This window comes from Atractosteus spatula, chromosome 6 (genome assembly GCF_055471065.1).
Source record: "Atractosteus spatula isolate fAtrSpa1 chromosome 6, fAtrSpa1.hap1, whole genome shotgun sequence".
Classification (NCBI taxonomy): domain Eukaryota; kingdom Metazoa; phylum Chordata; class Actinopteri; order Semionotiformes; family Lepisosteidae; genus Atractosteus; species Atractosteus spatula.
The window spans coordinates 7562917-7581678 of NC_142711.1; the positions used below are offsets into that span (position 1 = coordinate 7562917).

The following is an 18762-nucleotide window of genomic DNA, read 5'->3' on the forward strand; positions in this document are numbered from 1 at the left end:
GACTAGTGATTCATTACTTTTTAGAAGTGTACAATAGTTGAAGAGTTTGTTTTCTCGATTAATGATTATACATTAAACTATTTGTGAATTAACTTCTCATTTTTTATTGATCTGAAAAGGAAAGATTAAGCAACAAACTTAAGGATCCGACAAGCTGTATTTTAAAATACAATATTTATTGAAAATGATGTCATCCTTAAGGAAAGAAGAAATACTGATTCATCAATTCTAGCTCCTTCCTTCGGCAAGAAAAGCCTCTAGGAATATTAAATATAAATGCTGCTTATTGTGTATTTCGATGAAGCTGAGGTAATTTCAACACAGGAATGAACAGTTATGTTTGAGTGAGCAGGTTTTTCCAAAACACGTTCTGACTTCATCCCCGTGATTTCAGCACTCCAGTGTCATATTTAACTATTCAAAGAACAGAACTGCTCCACAGTTGGACTTTTTGTTGACACGCCTGAATATCAAAGTATATTCAGTAACAGAGCTACACTCCAGAAGGAATTAACAGTTTCTCCCCAATTCCATTTCTCTCCTTTGAAACCTTGTTCACAAATTGTTGGAAAGCCAAACGCAGCACAACACTAATGAGGATTTCCTTCAGTAAAAAGCTAAGCAATGTTCTCTGTCTTTTTCCCTAACACTGAGCCAGCAGAAGGAGACAGGACACTGTGATGAACCCAGATATGAAGTTATCATCACAAACACGTTTTATAAAGGCAGAAAGATTCTGGTATATACTATTACTATTGTTGTTTTTATAAATTGTATATTGTATACTCTAAAATACATGTGCAAATATTGCTTTTTGTTTTGATCGATTGATTCCTAGTAGTCATAAAATCACTCTTGCAAGTTACAGATCCAGATTCTAATTGCTTCAGTAAATTCAGTCATCACACAAGTCCAGGGGTTAATGCGGTACGTCAGGTTGTGTAACCGCAAGACACAAAGGTTAACACTGCCGCTCTTGTCAATAGTTATTTAATGGCCCAGTGGTCAAGACCTCAGTTTTAGCCAGCAGCTATATTGCTCAGCAACTCACAGCTGCCAACCCACTGATGCTCAGCAGGTGTGAGCCTGGCCAGTACCTGGATGGGAGACTCATGGGAAAGCTAAGGTTGCTGCTGGAAGAGGTATTAATGGGCAGTAGGGGGTGCTCAACCTGCAGTCTGTGTGGGTCTTAATGCCCAGTATAAGGATGGGAACCCTATACTGTAAAAAAGGAGCAGTCCTTTGGAAGAGATGTAAAACTGAGTTTATGACTCTCTGTGGTCATTAAAAATCCCAGGGCATTTCTGGTAAAGAGTAGGGGTGTTATCACAATGTCCCAGCCAAATTTCTCCCTGGCCTTCACTAATCATGGCCTCCTAATAATCCCCATATATGAATTGGCTTTATGACTCTGTTCTCCACCCTAATCAAGTCAAAATGGCACAGAATAGTAGAACAGGTATGTCTTTCCTGAAAGGAGCAGCTCTTCTTGACAGCCTACATCAGAATTTGTTTTGAGGGGTTGTCAGAAACGAGCAGGCATTTGTCATCCGATCAAAGGGAAATCTTTCCTGTGCTTGCGTGCTATAAGCAAACCAGCGTTTCATCACATCCACAGCTGCCATTTAAGAGCTGCAATGTTTGTTGAGTAGATGCCAATTCGTATGAATTCATTTTTCCAGGAGGTATCTCTCAGCCTCAAAGTTGTAAAGAACATTGTGTGTTTTCTGTCTTAGCAACAGCAACATGTAATCTGGAATCTCCATGCTTCATTTATCTGTGAAAGAGTTCAAGTTACCACAAGGTTTAATATGCAATAACCTGGAAATACAGTAAATCCATCAAACAATTCTATTGTCTTCTGTTTGATTATTTATGTAAACATATTTTAACCTCTGACTCATCTTCAAAAACAAGCATGCTTCTCATTGTTAGGTGTTTCATTGAAATATTGCTATTAATTTATAATCCTTGCAATTTGTTAAGGTATTTTTAGCTATTAAACTCAATTGATTTTTTAAAAAAGTCTGGGACGGCTTAATAAATATTTAAATTAAATCCAATGAAAACTCTTTTACACAGCAAGAAGCTGCATTTCTTTGGCAACAGGCTGTTCATGAAGCCATTTTAATGGGCTTGATGTTTTACATAGTCCGGAGCAACACAGACAAATGTTTCCAGTGTCAGTAGAGGATGGAGGCCTTGCCCCCCTCTGTGACAGCTGCCTGTGATAAGGCAAACAGCGTGGAGACAGGGATTCTAGTCAGAGCAGAGTTGGGATGCCGTAGTTCACCATCACAGTACTAAGCAAGTGGAAAACACTAAGAAACTGGGAGCAAATGGCTTTGATATCTCTTAGTAACAATCATAATCTACTTAACACAAAGAATGAAAACAGGGAGACCCAAAAGCAAAGTAACGATAAACGCACTAAAACAGCTTGTAAAAGCTACAGGGAAATCCAGAAGTGACTATTTGTATTAAGAGTAGAATTAGATGTGATTCCTTTGACCTGATGTAGGGCTTGAGAACACATGTTCAGCACAGAGAGGCAGGTGCGTCTGACAGCATGTCTGACAGCCCTGCTAATCACTAACTAAATCAACAGCAGTCTCTGACACAGGGAACCTATTCCAACTCAGAAATGGCTAGAAAAAAGAACATCTATTACAGTCAGTTTACTGTAGATAGGCTGAAAGCATGAATTATGTATGAGGTAAACTACTATCAAAAGGGCTAGTTGATTGAATGCTCAGCAGGACATCTGTAGCTGTTTTAATGTTCTCATTAATAATAAAATAATCAACTGTGAATGCAATGAACCAGAACTGCATAAAAAATCGTTTGTTGACTGCGCATTCTTCAATCAAATGCATATTTATCCTTCATGAACGACTGCAGTACTGAATTATAGCTATATTATAAAAAGTAACAACTACAATGGAGATGTAGCCATTACAGTAAGAGCAGTTTTTTATCAGCCGGCAGCTAACGCCCAAATAATAATAATAATGATGATGAAACAACACACTAGCCACCAATGCATTTATTTGTACACCTTGTCAACAGCACCCACCCACACAAATAGCTGGAAAACCAAAATTGAAATGTAGCGGTAATCACAACAATCCTGCCTCTGACCATTTCTCTTCAGCCGCTAACCCACACTAGCAGGTCCTCATTATGGTATCTTAGGAAAGAGGTCACCAGAGTGCCAGGAATGTACTTCAGCAACATGTACAAAGAGAGCATGTGCAGAAGGAAGGGGAAAGATTGACGTGTGTGACAGGGGAGGTTACAAGGGAGTAGCAGCTGCTGTATAGCTCGGTCTCCAAGACAGCCGGCTTCTTGGACCTTGGCATGCAAACGCAGGCCATCCTGTCCAGCCCGGACACCCCTTGTCATTCAGCCCACGCTACGTTTCTTCACACTGGGGCTGGGAACGCGACGGAGGATTCGTACCGTCGTCTCACATTGTTCCGGTGAATCGCAGCTCATAAAACCTGCCGTGCGTTTGGTCGCTAACTTCGCCTCAGAGGGTTTTCACGTCACACCCGAATCCGCCTCTCGTTTGAAAGCTCGCGGCAGAATTTTCGATTTTCACACCCGCTGACGCTGTTCCCCACTCGAATTTGAACATGTTCCAGCCCAAAAGACAGACTGGTAGGTTAACTGGCGTCTGGAAATCTGGCCCTGGTGTGTGTGTGAGTTTGTCTGTCTGCCCTGCGATGGATAGGCCTCTTGTCCTGGGTGTATCCCGCCTTCTGCCCTTTGCCTCCCCTGCGACTCTGAATTGCCAGAATCGGCTAGAAAATGGATGGATGTTTATGGTACCAAAAGATGGCTTTTCAATCTTTGATAAGATTGAATAAAGGTGATTTATTGAGGTGAATTTATTGAATGTTTATTGAATCTCCTTATTAACCTTTTTCTGTTTGAGGAACCACCTTTCAATAAATAATTCTCGCCAATCTATTTTTAGATGAAAACCCCTTGAAAACCCCTTGCCTTAAATGAAGAGAAATGTTTAAATGTTTTATGAGTTTTGCCTTAGTGTCTCTCACCACACCGCTCTGCCTTGCTTCAGCGGATACATTTCAATGTGTGTGGTGTCATTTCTAGCAAGGTCTTGAGGCATGCACCTCGTGCTACACAGTGCATTCTTCAAGTATTCTGTGTGCAATCTGAATGATTTAATCACAGCAAGAGAGCCAGAGCTGCTGACAAGTAAAGAAAGCACCATTTTACTGTGCTCATACTTTTGACTATCCACAAGCTGAACAAAAGAAGCAAAACAGCAATCTAGATTACCAAGACGTAATCTAGTCACAGTCTTTATTTGGAATGGGCGATAAAGTTTTAAACTTTTATTTGGGTATATTTTAATGTACTTTATTTCAGTTCTTCGGGTCTCTCAAGTGATACATGTCATGTCATGTGATATCATTTGCCAAACAGCTTTATACCATACGGTGTCGTGGGAAGCCGGAGCTTACCTGGCAAGCAACGAGTGCAAGGCAGGGTACACCCTGGACAGGACGCCAGTCCATCGCAGGGCCAGTGCAAAACAATCATACATGGGGACAATTTGGAGGCCATGGTAAAGGGGGAAAATTAGGCCCGGACAATGGGATTACTCCCTACTCTTATTGAGAAATGCCCGGGGATCTTTAATGACCACTGAGAGTCAGGACCTCAGTTTAACAGCTCATCCGAAAGACAGCACTCACTACAATATAGTGTCCCCTCCACTATAGTGGGGCATTAGGACCCACACAGAATGCAGGGTGAGCGCCCCCCTACTGGCCATACTAAAACACTTCCAGCAGCAACCATAGCTTCCCAAAAGGTCTCCCATCCAGGTATTGACCAGGCTGACACCTGCTGAGCTTCAGTGGGCTGCTAGTTGAGAGCTGCAGGGTGATATAGCTGCTGGCTCCTCAAGTGATACAAGACTTCTAAGAACAAAAGCCCTGGTCTTGAGACACTGGCTTAAAGCAGATCCCCACCTTCAGAGGCAAAGCCTCACAAAATGTAATCACAAGCTTTGCAACCAGATATTGATACTGATATGCAAGGATATTAATTTGGTCTTTGCTTTTGGTTTGGCAGAATGTCCACGTGTGTTTTTCTCGTTTGTAGTGTAGTCATGTCTTGGGCATCATGTGAGCGTTATGGGGCAACAGCCTGCTCACAGCTCCCCCTTCACTGACCTCAGGCCCACAGTTCAAAGACATGCTGGTATGTTAATGGAATACCGGGAAGCTTGGTCCTGGGTGTGAGTGTGTTTGTGTCTGTGAGCCTGTGCTGGGCAGGCGGTCCCACCCAGAGTGTATCTGGCGTTGCGCCTGTTGCTTGTCGGGATAGGCTCTGGCTCCCCCGTTACCCTGAAGAGGATGAAATGGTGAGAAAAGTGCTTAGAAAATGGATGGAAGTATTTACAAATGCACCAGCTGACAACACAGGTGTCTGGCACATTGATTTCTGATAAAACTGCAGCATACCTTCTGATTCACAGTGCATGTACTATATCTGGAGTACCTCTAATATACAGTATTGTGAGCATTGCTTCTTGAAGATGGGTATTCTGCAGCTTTCTAGATACAGGATACAGTGCAAAGTGCAAGCAGCACTGAAGTTCAGTACCTCCAAAAATCAAAAGTAAACCAAAAGGGAAGTATCACTATTGCTGAAAGAAAAAAAATGTAACATGTACATAGTTAATCAAATAATATGAAAAAAATCCTTTTTGATGACAATGTTGACCTCAGTTATTTTTTGACATCCTGTGCATGGGAACTCTCCTGAGTTCTTCAGGTCTAATTCTGCATTGACCTTTTAGTCTACAACTGTAACATGATTTTAACATGAGCCGTAACACTGATTTTCATTACTCTGTGAATTTTTGCTCACCTTCTGTAGGGGCTCAATTATTGTAACATACCCAACACAGGGTTTCTGTCAGTTTGTTGAGAAAAAAAGATTGACTTCAGTAGAGAATATCAGGCTTTGTTCAGGTTAATAAAATAATGGTGAATTAGATGAATTGTATTCTCAGATTGGAACATTAATGAAAAAGGCAATTACTGAAAAACGAAATATATATGATTCATATTATACAGTACTTCAAAATCTCTTATAATAATTTGTTTGCTGTTTTTGAATGTTCATGTAAGCTAAAGACTTGAACTGTTCTTGTTTGCTTCATTTCTTATCCTAATTAAAGATGCCTTTCCTCATCCCAATTGGTACTAGAGATTAATTGCATACCAGCTTGTTAAAATTTCTTGATGTTTCTTTACTGCTTACAAACCCAGCAGGCTCTTCCTTGACACCTCTCTTGATATGGATATGGTGATACAGGTGACCTAATTCAAATCTGTCTGGTTCTCCATAGCCATGCACATTAGTATGATTGGCTCATACTAATGTGCATGACGTAAACTGTAGAGATTTTCTGTAGATTTCCTAATTATACAATATAATGAGCATTGCATTACCATCTTTCTTCTAACCAACAAGGTCTATCTCTGCTTGGCGCACATAAAATATCATGTTTTATAATGTTTTGTTGGTTTTTCATGCCCCCCAAAAAGCGAAAATACGAAAAGTCAATTCCACCTGGATTATTAAGTAATTGGAAGCGTAAATGATGCAGACGCAAAGTATCTGAAGCTACAAGCCTCATTTCAGGGCTGACTCATGCCATGGTTGAATACACACAGGAGAAAGTTTACCTGTGTAGAGAGAGGGGAGGTGACTGTTTAACTCAGTAATACATGTTTTAAGGGATCATTAACGAGTGAAATGAGAAGACAACTGAAGGGCTGATTTACGTACCCTGGGCGCTTTCATCTGGAGCCAAACCAAATGCTCACATTCCTCTCAGCTCTGCGAGAGGCTGGTATAAAGGAAGCCGGACACAGCAGTCTGATCCGATCCGACTCCCGAGCTGCGCCAGGACATAACAGCCGAAAGACAAGCGAAAAAAAAAACCCAACTTTCATTCTTACTCAGCGCATTCTCCAGTGTTTAAAAAAAAAAAAAAGAGAGACGCTGTGGGTGACTGCTTTCAGAAAAATGTTAGCTCTACAGCCAAGCTCCTGTTCTGCGCTTTTACTCGTGCAGAATGGGTCTGTTATTTGAGAGGAACACTCTGTAAGCCTGTTTCATGGGCACACAGAGGACCTGTGTCGCAGAAGTATTCCGTGTCGCAAGCATTCGACTCAAGAATAACGTCGGCCTGCGTTGCAAGTCCGCCTCCTCACAGTTGACAGGATGGGTGCTGCGCATTCAGCTGAAAACTGAATAAACAAAACGAGGGCGGGTTGCATTCAAACTTGAGTTCAAGTCAAAGGATTCGGTTCACCCACAGCAGGCTTTCGATACCGGTGAATCACACACAGGGGGTCGTCCTGCGGTCTATTCTCGGCTCAACTCGTGATGAGGAGATCGCTAGCTAAAGGCGTTGGTCTTCTGCTGCTGACTGCTCTTCTGGGGAAACTCCACCTGGCTGAAGGAGGATGCTCTCAGAAGTGCTGCCAGGACAAAGACCTGACGTGCAGGACCTCAGACTGGAGGATGGACAGGACGTACGGAACCTGCTTTTGTGACGAGGGCTGCCAGCTGACCAGAGACTGCTGTTTCGACTACACCGCGGAGTGTCCAGGTACGAGCTTCCCTCAGCCAAGGAGAAGGCTGGGGTCACCAGGGATTAGGAAAGGCTCAGCGAGTGGATATCTAGAAACCCATACTGAAACAAGAGCTAATTTGTATTCACCACAACGTAGACAAACTGACCTGTGTGATAAAAATGTTTTCAAACCGGTTTCGAAGTCTGAGAAGCTTCACTGCGCATTTACTCAACTGCAAAACAAGAACCAGTCGCGCGTGTGGAATTCTTGATGGCGATGTTGATTTGATTTTGTGCCACACTCAATCGGAATTTGTGTGCTTGCTTTTCTAATGGCAGTGATCTGTTAGGGTACAAGACGTGAACACATTTCTGGAAGGGTTGGAAACTTCATCTTAAATTCACAGTCTGGAACCTTGTAATCGGTGCATGTATGTACAACATTTAAAAACATTCGATTTTTGGTAGAAAGAAGATAAAGAATCGAATAAAAATTGCACTTCCTTGCTAACATTCAAATCGAATACAGCTTTATACAACACAATCCCAGGTTGTGCACTACTATCCTGTAGTTCAAGTTACCACAGTTTTGCATGCTTTATCATACAGCAGAATTTCTTCCAATCTTCAGAAAAGAACTACATACAGTAGGTATTTAAGCAAAAAATGTTTTGATTGTATTTAGGGGTACAGAGTTGTATATAAAAAGACACAATAAACCAATTTTTTCATTCTAGATAATGAACACTTCTTATTATGTTCACTGTTATTTTAAAGTTTTTGGGATTGTCTGTAAAAATAATGCATTTGTTTTAGTTTCTACATTTGAAATGTTTTTTTTTCAAATGCTAAATTGAATTATCCTGTACATAAATACATAATACATAATACATAAATACTCCCTACAGTTTTCATGTAGCAAATGTGTAGTGGCAAAATTGCTCCTATATTACTTTTGTGAAAAGAGAGAACAAACATCATACTATTCTGGATGACACGAGAGTATACAACAAGCTCAGTGTTCAAATAAAGCTTACATAAGCAAAAAGTTGAGGCTTGTAGGGAACAAACCAACACGCATAGACCAGACCAAAAAAACATCCCTGTATTTCTCACTTGAGACATGAGCCATTTCTCTATTGAAACAATAACAGCATTATCTGTTAAAAACTTGAACTGGAGTGCACCCTCCACCTTATAAGTGATTCAATTCCATTGGCTTGCACACAGTAATTGAAAGAAATGTTAGCTAATGTGATTCACATGTTTTATTCCAGCTTCAAACAGTGAAAACTCACCAAACCATAAGCAGTCAGGTTGTAGTTACCTAGTCATGTGGCTAACCTTTCAAACCTTCCAATGTGTAGAAAATCTAAATAGTTTATATATGTAAGGAATTAAATAGTATTGTGGTATTTTCTGCTATTTGGTATAATATCAATAATTATATTAATAATATTACAACAGGGTTACATGGTGGTGCAGTGGTTACTTTTGCTGCCTTGCAATGCTGGGTCCCTGGGTTCAATTCCTGGGGTGCTGTCCGTGTGGAGTTTGCATGGTCTCTTCATGTTCACGTGGGTTTCCTCCCATGGTACAAAGACATGCTGGTAGGTTTATTGGCTTCTGGGAAAACTGGCCCTAGTGTGAGTATGTGCGTGTCTGTGTGTGCCCTGCAATGGAGTGGTTTCCTTTGTAGGCTGTTTCCTGCCTTGCACCCGTTGCTTGCTGGGATAGGCTCTGGCTCCCCAGCAGTCCTGAATTGGATAAAGTTAAAAAATGGATGGAATATTATAAATTTATTACATTTTATTGAAAATGAAATCCAGGGTAAAATGAGCATTTTAAAAGCAGCATTTGTTGTTAATGCAGTGAACTGGATTCTACTTTTTATTAAAAAATAAAGATTACCTTCTTCAGCATATAACGCAAAAGCAAGATCTTGCTCACTGTACTTTCAGTGAACACCTCTTTCTTCTGGAACTGGAACTGGTACTGTAGCAATTTAACTAATAACTCAGAAAGACCCATTTTGTTAAATATTAGACCGTTACAAATGTATTGTGTTTGCCAGAGTAATAGAGGTACTATGTGTTATGTCATGTGTTAGAAGAGAGTGTTACAATGTTAGACATAAATAAAATAAGGTTAGGATGAACTGGCATTTCAAATTTTGTCACTTTCTGTGTGGCTGGTGTCTGAGTGGATTGAATAGATTTTACACCTTAGGGTTGTTTCTGGGAACAGACCCAAATGCATTGAGTGACCTCTCATCTGTGGATGATGATGACCTGATGTCCCGATCTGAAAATAAGACTGTTGTTCATAGTATTCATAAAACGTACACAATATTTGAAAAACAACAATGGAAAACCAGCTACATTATTTTGCGATGTTCTCAAAATGATGACTGTAAACATTGTATAAATGTGCTGTATGCTCTGGAAAGTCTACTTACTGTTTCTCTAATAATAACAAATCAGCGATGCACATATTGAATGATTTTAATTAAAATGAATATCTGTTAAGAAGAGCACACATGAGGCAAAAAGAGTCAGATGATTACAGTATTATTATTGTATTCTTCAGAGTCTCCTGGCCATACAAATAATATGCAGTTTGTAACTTGAGACTTACCCCTCTCTGGTGGTGAGAGATGGTAATTCAGGTTTTGTTGAAGCAGAAAATTGAAACTGGAAAGTCATTTGATACCTCTGGGTTTCAGAGTTATCCAAACAGTTTAAGGCTTGCCTTTTGGGCTGCGTAAGATCAGGTTTGAGACCCTGAACACACCTCGGCTGCAAAATGCTCTCAACACATTAAAGTAGTTGTGCTGGCAGTCCAGTTTTGAAGGAGGAAAGGCTGAAATATACTGTTGACTTGTGTAATAAAAAAATATATTTTTAAAAATAAGAAAATAAGTAACTCCATTTTGAAGAGGGAATAGGAGCCATGTTAGCTCAGGGTCACAGGTTACAATTTGTCTTGCAAGGGCAACTTGGTTTTGATGATTGCCAAGTGACGTCATTAAGCTTCACTGTCAGGTATTTATGCCGAAACTGCAGCGCCCTGTGCACCTTTGGCAAATGAGATTTTTTTCCTCTGAAAGATCATTTCCAAGCTAATATCCCACTTGATGACCAGGAACAATGTGCTGTTGAAGATGATATGATCCCATCGTTCGTTGCAAGAGAGTAGTGGGTGTTAACCCCGTGGCCTGGTTAAACTCTACTGTGGGGTGTTACGATCTGCTTCCTGAAGTTCCTCTTTAATTCAAATCAAGAAAGAATTACTCACTTCTCTACCGAATGGGCTGGTGCTTGATTCTGTCGTGCTTCGGTGATAGATGAAGTAGCATCCCCACATTATGAAAGCCCTTTGAGATGGAAGGCACATTATTACATAGATAGATTTAACATTTATGTGAAACACCCCACCACTGTAAAGCAAGAAGCAACAATTCAGTGCCTATATTATTATTAATATCAACAACAATAATAATAATGCACTTTATTTTCTATAGCACCTATACAGTAAGAAACAAAGATGCGCAATGAGAGGAGACAGCAGAATTACACAGTTTGGAATACAGTAGGAAAGCGAAGGGGCAGACAGAGGACCAGTTAAATATAAGCCCTTGTAAAGAAAGAGCTCCGGTGTCCACTGATGACTCTGAACTCCAGAGCTCTGGGGCAGTGCAGGAGGAGGCCCTGTCAGCCACAGAGTGTAGACGGGCCTGGGGGACAGACAGGAGACCAGAATCAGACCAACGAAAGGTGGCCCGTTGAGGAGTAGGACAATAAGAACCGTTTCGTTTCGTAAAGAAACGACGAGCGTCCTTTGACGACCCGGCACTTCCTCCTTGCAGCCCGGCCCTGTGTGGTCGGCGAGTGGAGCCCCTGGAGCGGCTGTGTCCAGCAGTGCCGGCCGGCGTACCGGGTCCGCAGACGGCGGGTGGAGCAGGAGCCCAGGAACGGCGGCCAGGCCTGCCCCCCGCTGGAGGAGAGGGCTGGGTGTCTCGAGTACCTGAGCTCCAGGGGCCAGACCTGCGCACATGCCCAGGGTAAGGGCAGCTGCTGCACTCCAGCTCACTCTTACCTGAGGCCCCACAGCTGGGCAGACGCCTGCTTTACATTGCTGGAGCAGGTCGTCGACATTTAAATCATCATTGAATTTGCTCTGTTCACGTCCAGTGCTAAAAAAAAGACTCTTAAAAGTCATCTTCTAAACAAGAAGATATTATATTTCCTGGAGTCCAACAGAGCATTGCACAGCTTTGGCAAACTAAAGGAATTAATTTGCTTATTATATCACAGGTCATTTGGAATCGTATTGTAATGACAGAAGTTTTTGTGGTGTTGCACGCTGGCAAGTGTGGAGAAGTATATTCCACATAAACACGTTTCTTCAGCATGAATGCAGGTCTCAATACTCCAAGCAAGTTTTTGTTTAAGTCCCAGATGATGGCTCTGTATTGTAAAGTAACACAGCTACTGATACACTTTTCTCTGAGCTGGGGACACGATATAATTATGACTCTTCTTGCTGCTGTTTGTCGCAATCACCTTGCTAAAAATTATTCAGATCAATTCAGTCTCCAATCTGTCACTTGCAAGCAGAAATCGAAATGCATTTTCAGAATGTCTTTGCTGTAGGTGCTGCCTTCATAACGTCATTGGCATACAGCAAAGGAAGACGAAAACGGGACCTATCTGCAGAGTCGGAGGACCCTGGGTATGTATTTCACTGTACGAGGTACCAATAGCACAGAGGCATCCTCACCGACATGAATATGAAAAGGCAGAAGATCACAGTTTTTAGCGATCTTTCTGCAGTAGCCTTAACCATTTCTGTTTAAATCAAGAACCTGTGATGTTTTCACAAATAAAATATCTGAAGGAGCATTTTTAATCAATTTAAGGGTATGTACTTTATGTACTTTAGAGAAGTATTAATGAGTCTATATATGCTTATTTTTTTGTACATTTTTATGATCTGGAAGTCTGAAAAAGTTGAGGGAGTGGAGCACTTTTCTCAACCTGTTTTTGTTGTACTGGAAATATTTTCATAATAAAATTAACCTCTCGTTTCTGCCATTAGTATTTTTGTTTAAAAGTATAAGTAGGGAATGCTGTTCTCCACTGAGTGGGACAAGCATTAATTTTAGAAACGTATTTAAAGGTACATTAAGGAAGCCATGAGGTTGTAAATGAAGATGAAATTAATTGTAGTGTCTGAACCATTTTTGTACAACACAGGTGTTAATCTTCACTATACCGTGTAATGGAGGACGTAAATGTTTGAATTCATTTTTAGCTGATTATAACTATACCTAACTAAAATTAGGAGGAGCGCTAAAACGTAAAACATGAATAAATTCAATAGCTGTTGCCGGACTGAAATGTGCTTTGTTATAATGAATGAGGGATCTCTTTTTTTATCGGTGGCACAGACTGCTGCAAAGGATATTACCTACCGTAACTGCCATCAATACAAACATGACTTTAAACCTCAGTATCTAATCTGGGGGTTGGTTGACTAAATACATAGAAAGATCTTTGACGACTCTGAACATTTTCAGCCTAACAGTACAACAGCTTACAGTGGTGGAACCGCAGAGGCAGTTTTCAATCACATCTGCAGGTGAGGCATCCATACAGGTAACGCTGCAATTCTCAGTGTACAGTGGCTCTGAAAATGCCCATATTTGATATGCATTACGGCAGCCGGAATGTTGTCGTGGTCAGACTATTCCGCCGCGATGCTCCGTCGGCATCCTTTGAATTTCCCGGTGAGGTCACAGGCGACGCCACACTCCCCAGCCGTCGGGGACGCGCTCCTTCGCGCTACCGGAGCCCGGAGGCGGCGGCGCGTCTGAAGCGCTTGGTGTCGGTCCTTCAGGTACTGCATGGAATTCCAGATGGGGTCGCTCTCGCACCACTGCGCTCTGGAGAGTCGCGCCCACGCCCGGTGGATGCAGTATCTGAGAGAGGGCTACACGGTCTGCGTCCTGTGCCAGCCGCCAGCGATGAGCGACGCCGGCCACAGCTGTCAGGGGGACGGCACGGGCATCGAGGGGTAAATAATGCAGGTCTTTTGACACCAACAACACGGCAAAGGTTCCAGGAATGCCTCGGCAGGTCCAGTAGGTCTGGAAAACTTTACGCATTAGGCGAAAAGGTTGTCGTCTTGATTTCAAACACTCACGTACTTGCTCAACTTTCCTGTATGCAACTGGGAATGTGGGAAATGAATAACTCCCACAAAGCTTCTCTCTTCCACCTGTATTAGCTTTCAAAGTTCATCTTTTTTCAGTACCACTTTCCTGTCGCAGAAGAATGCTCATTGATAACCCGAATAATTCATCTGTCTCTTCTACAAGACTTTTTCACACGCTTTTATTGTCAAATATAGTAATACACTGTATTATATATAGTGCCTTTAAACGTAAGGAACTATATATAATACAGGGGAATTGTTTACAAGGAGAAAAGATGATGTTAACACAATTAAAATGTTTTAAATTGTGTTAACACTTGTTTTTAATTGTTTAGAATGTAATAGAATTAAACTCGGAACAATTTACAAGCTTCTGCACTTTAAGTTGGAGTTCATCATGTTAGTGTTGATTGTGGGAGAAACAAATCACAAAACACCAAGCATATAAAATGAGAGTAGAAATCAACGGAAATAGCCAGCCTTTCTAACTGAACTCTTTTACTTCCAAGAAAAAAAAAGTTATCAATGTTATACTTATACAGTATAGCACAAATACACATAAAAATACAGTAAATAGAAAGAAAGAGAATAATAATAGAATTGTGTATAAATGTAAAATTAAGAGAATGAAATAGGTTAAGAATTGAAGGGCAGGAAAAACAAGTTTGAGGGGAGATTTAAAAACATCTGCATTTTTAATACAAAAAGAGTCAGTCCCCTACTGTACAGTACAATATGAACTTACATGCTGTAAACATGCATAGAATAATGGAACTAGTGTTCAAGCAAACCAACATCTCTCTCAATGGGGATAAAGTGGTTTTACATGTTGAGAACTCTAAATAAACTCAAATACACCACTAGGAGTCGATTTCCTTCGGGTGCTAGTCTTTTGTTAAACAAACCAGATTATCCCAATTCTCCATACTTATGTTGGAGGCCCTGTCAGAGCTCTTGTAACAGCCCATAATGATGCTTCTGTTTCCACGTCCACTAGGAAGTGCAATTCTCCAATCAATCAGCTGAAAAAGTACTCTTCCTGAAGAGGGCAGGCCTTTTCCCACAGGGTAAAGGTCATATCCCTTATAGGGGTCTGGGGAAGTTCTAATGGGAGTTTCCATCTTCTTGTTGCAGAAACCGAATCCTTCAGTGGCAGGCAGTCGGTAATCCCCGATGCAGAGGCACGTGGAAGAAGATTCAGAAGGTGGAGCACTGCTCATGCCCAGTGGTACACAGCTTTGTGTTTATCTGAACAGATCACAAAGGCAGCTATAAAAATATGTAAGTAGATCTACTGAGGACCTGGGGTAAATCAGATGTGTGGAGAGACCTTTATCCTACAGGAGGGGGCTGTACACATTTCTGTGCCCCTCATTACTTTCATAGCAGATTAGATTACTTTCTTACCAACAGAACAGACAGAACCAGAGTAAAGGAAGGTGTAATTGGAACACCTGACCTATCTGACCATGCACCAGTTAGATTAATACTAGATTTAAACTTGTGGAAACAGAACCATTTATGGAAGATGAACTGTGGTGTTTGAATAATATCAAAGAGGACATTAAACAGGGTTTTGAACTGTTCTTGACAACAATATAACAGCAATAATATGGAATACAGCCAAAGCAGTACTTAGAGGGGAAACTTATCTCTAGTTGCTCAAATAAGAAAAAAGTAAGACAGGACAGATTGAAGAACTATAATCCGACTTAAAGTATATACAACAAGATAAGAAGAAAACGCCTACTCAGAAGATATCCAAGAAATTAATGAAAACTAGAGCAGAAATATATAACCTGCAACCTGTCTAGAAACAAAATGAAGGTTTCTAAAACAAAATGACTATGAATCAGGAACCAAATCAAAGAAAATATTAGCAGGAAGACAACATAAAAAACAAGAAGTCAAATCCGCCATCCATAAAATTATTGATTTGGGTACACGGCAATTGCATTACAAACTAAAGAAAATACAAACAACCTTTGCTGAATACTACAAAAACATATACGAACAAACTAGAATTCAAATTAAACGGCGACTACTAGAGACTTTAAACTTTTTTGTTCTGAATGCCAAAAACAAAGCTATAAACACTATATTAACTGCAGTATTAAACAGTGAGGAAATGTATAATACTATCTCTAATCTTAAACATCACAAATCGCCAGGGGCTGGTGGCTTTCCCAATGATATACTGAGAACAATTACTGTAACTCCTCTTCGTTTGCCCTCCTGTAATAGGAGGAGGTCTGCCTCCTCCTAAATTAAACCAGAGGAAGGGAAAGAGCAGACTAGATGTGGGTCTTTTAACCCAATTTCCATTTTAATGCTTCAATCAAGGCCAAAAGAGTGAAGAAAACTTTACCTTATTAATAAACATAGAAAAGTAGATTAAACCTTTTTTATTTAGAACAGTCAAACACAATACATTGTTAGATGCAGTTTAAATATTGTGAAGCCCATTTATAATGAAAAGATAGAGATCATTCTGAATAGTTTAGAAGCAGTTTAGATGGGATCAGTTGGGAATATTTATTTCAAACACTTGAGAGAATTTGGATTTGATAACAAATTAATGGCAGGTGTGCCAGAAACTGCAGAATTATTTAATGTGTCAAGGGGATCAGTGTGTGGTGTATTTTGACACCAAACGAGGGTAAACAGCCTCAGGAAAGAAGAGCAGTGGTTGCAAGTCCAATCTCACCAACAGGGATAGATGGATAGTTCCTAAAAATCACAAAGCAACAGCTTCAAAAATTACCACAGGAATTGAATCTACATTTCTGTGAGCCAGTCTCAACAAAAACTGTACGTCATGAGTGAACTTCACAAAGCTGGTATTTATGGTAGGGCTGCCTTTCAGAAAGTGCTTACAACAGTATTCCAAGAAAGACTGAAGCCGTTCTGAAGGCAAAGGATGGCTCAACTCCTTATTAGTTAATACAAATTCATATATTGCTTGGGGTTTACTGTACAAGTAAAAACAAAAGAGAACAACTTCACAATGTTGGAGGTTATGTGGAGAGCAGGTAGACTCTTTTACATATATTCTGGACCTGCCCACAAACAGTGTTATTGGCAATTCATACACATAGACCCTAATAAGATAATAAACTTAGTTATACCTTTTGAATTCTCAGCTGTGTATCTGAGACGCTTTGTTTTTTATCACACAGAACCTAAGCACAGATGTATACTAATAATTCATCTAGCTGCTACTAAAAGCAATCACAAAAAATGGCCTATTAAAGACCTCCAGCATCTGAACAGCAGAATGATCATGTGAATGAGATTTACTCAACGGAAAGGATAATACTTTCTCTTAACTTAAGGCAGAAAAGTAAAGCAAATACTGGGTAACCTGTAAAAAAAATGTCCCCAGTAAAACCTGATTTCACTTTCTGAAGTAAAATGAACTAAGATTTCTAGACCTTTTTTGATGTTTTTTTTCTGTAATAACTAAAAAATAATGTAGAACTGAGAGAGTAAATACTGTATATTTCTGTATTTAAATTCCCATCTCTGCTGGAACAATGTAAATAGTCCTTAAAAGTGTAATTGTAAACTAAAAGAAAAAATGGAAGAAAAAAGTTGTATGCATATTTTACATGTAAACTGTTTCTTCAATAAAACAACAAAAGCCATAAATACACCTCTCACTAATTTAACCTCAGTATAAGAACTGAACTTCAAGTGTATATTATCGTTTTGAAAATGCTGAACAGAGACCTGGCACATGTGAAATTCACAAACATAAATACAACAGCACACAAGCCTTATTGGTCTGCTTCAGCAGCTACTTCCAAAATATGACTCCAGGTAAAGAAACAATGTTGGTGATAATTAGCTAATGGAAAGAGTTTGGAATGATGAATGAGGTTTTTAGGTTATTCAGCATTCCAGGCCTCCCAGGCAGGTTCAGATATCTTTTATTTTGAACCATTACTTGTTAAAATCACTTCTTCCTAATCAAATCTTTATCAAATTTGGCAACCTCACTGGGTGAGTTTTTTTAAAAAGGATTATTTGATTCTGCATGTATCAGTACTGCATGAATTTTGAAAGGAGCAGAACAGGAAAATATTTTTTTAGGAACATCCAGGACAATCGAGAAGTAAAACTTGTGCATTATTTCGGTTATTGTGCTTTTTGATCATTAAAAATACATGGCTGAAACTGACATAAGAGGTTGTTAAACAGATGTTGTCATCCCTGGACTATGGCTCTGTGAAAGGGGGTTAACAAGAGACCTCTGAGAATGGAGATGGTTTTACAGAGCTTGCAGTTCTGCCATCAAATAGGGCTGCTGCTCTGTCAAAAGCTCAAGGAGCCTGTTCTTTCCCGTTAAACCAGCAGACATTACAGGGCCATTCAAAAGCTCCCTCATCTGATCCTGGGGGGCTACTGGTGCTTTGATGATGTTGTACATCTCCATATTCATAACTCTTTCTGCCAGCATGACATCCAGGATGGGCATCACTAGAGTGAACCTATGTATGAGAGCATTCCAGTGTTTATCCACAAAATGCACCTTTGTTGAAAGGGAGATGGCAAGAGAGAGGGGAAAACAGGAGAACATCAGTCAGAGTTTTGCCCGTCCTGTTGTAGGCCAAAATTGTTTCTTTTGTTTCCAAATTTTCCATTGTGTATTTATTACTTTTTAGCACCTGAATACTTGGTACCAGAGAACATTTTCAGGAACAGACTTTGTGTTCTCCTGTTACAAAAGTCAGTATAGTTTGCTGTAATATAATGACAAACAGCAACTTAAAACTTGTGGATGAAAATGTGTACGACTTATACAGAAATAAGGTAGTATCTTGCTGGCTCACTATAACATGAGAAACAGATCAATTTAGTTATACATATATATTTTAAAAGAGAGCTTCAGAACCCTTGTCCACATG

General features: G+C 40.2%; 1 protein-coding gene across 1 annotated transcript; it reads left to right on the forward strand.

Moving 5' to 3' along the window:
* The first annotated feature begins 7341 nt into the window (after positions 1–7341).
* sbspon (somatomedin B and thrombospondin type 1 domain containing) lies at positions 7342–17503 on the forward strand. Its single transcript, XM_088919259.1, has 5 exons — positions 7342–7669; positions 11502–11696; positions 12289–12367; positions 13535–13711; positions 14987–17503. Exons 1-5 carry the CDS (start codon positions 7444–7446, stop codon positions 15102–15104), a joined length of 795 nt encoding a protein of 264 aa, XP_088775385.1. The 5' UTR covers positions 7342–7443; the 3' UTR covers positions 15105–17503.
* The last annotated feature ends 1259 nt before the right edge of the window (positions 17504–18762 follow it).

Bases quoted from the DNA above. Each gene is read 5' to 3' on its own strand.
- sbspon (XM_088919259.1), top strand. From the start codon at position 7,444: ATGAGGAGATCGCTAGCTAAAGGCGTTGGTCTTCTGCTGCTGACTGCT. The intron at 7,670-11,501 runs GTACGAGCTTCC...TCCTCCTTGCAG, and splicing joins CTACACCGCGGAGTGTCCAG to CCCGGCCCTGTGTGGTCGGC. The intron at 13,712-14,986 runs GTAAATAATGCA...TTCTTGTTGCAG, and splicing joins GACGGCACGGGCATCGAGGG to AAACCGAATCCTTCAGTGGC.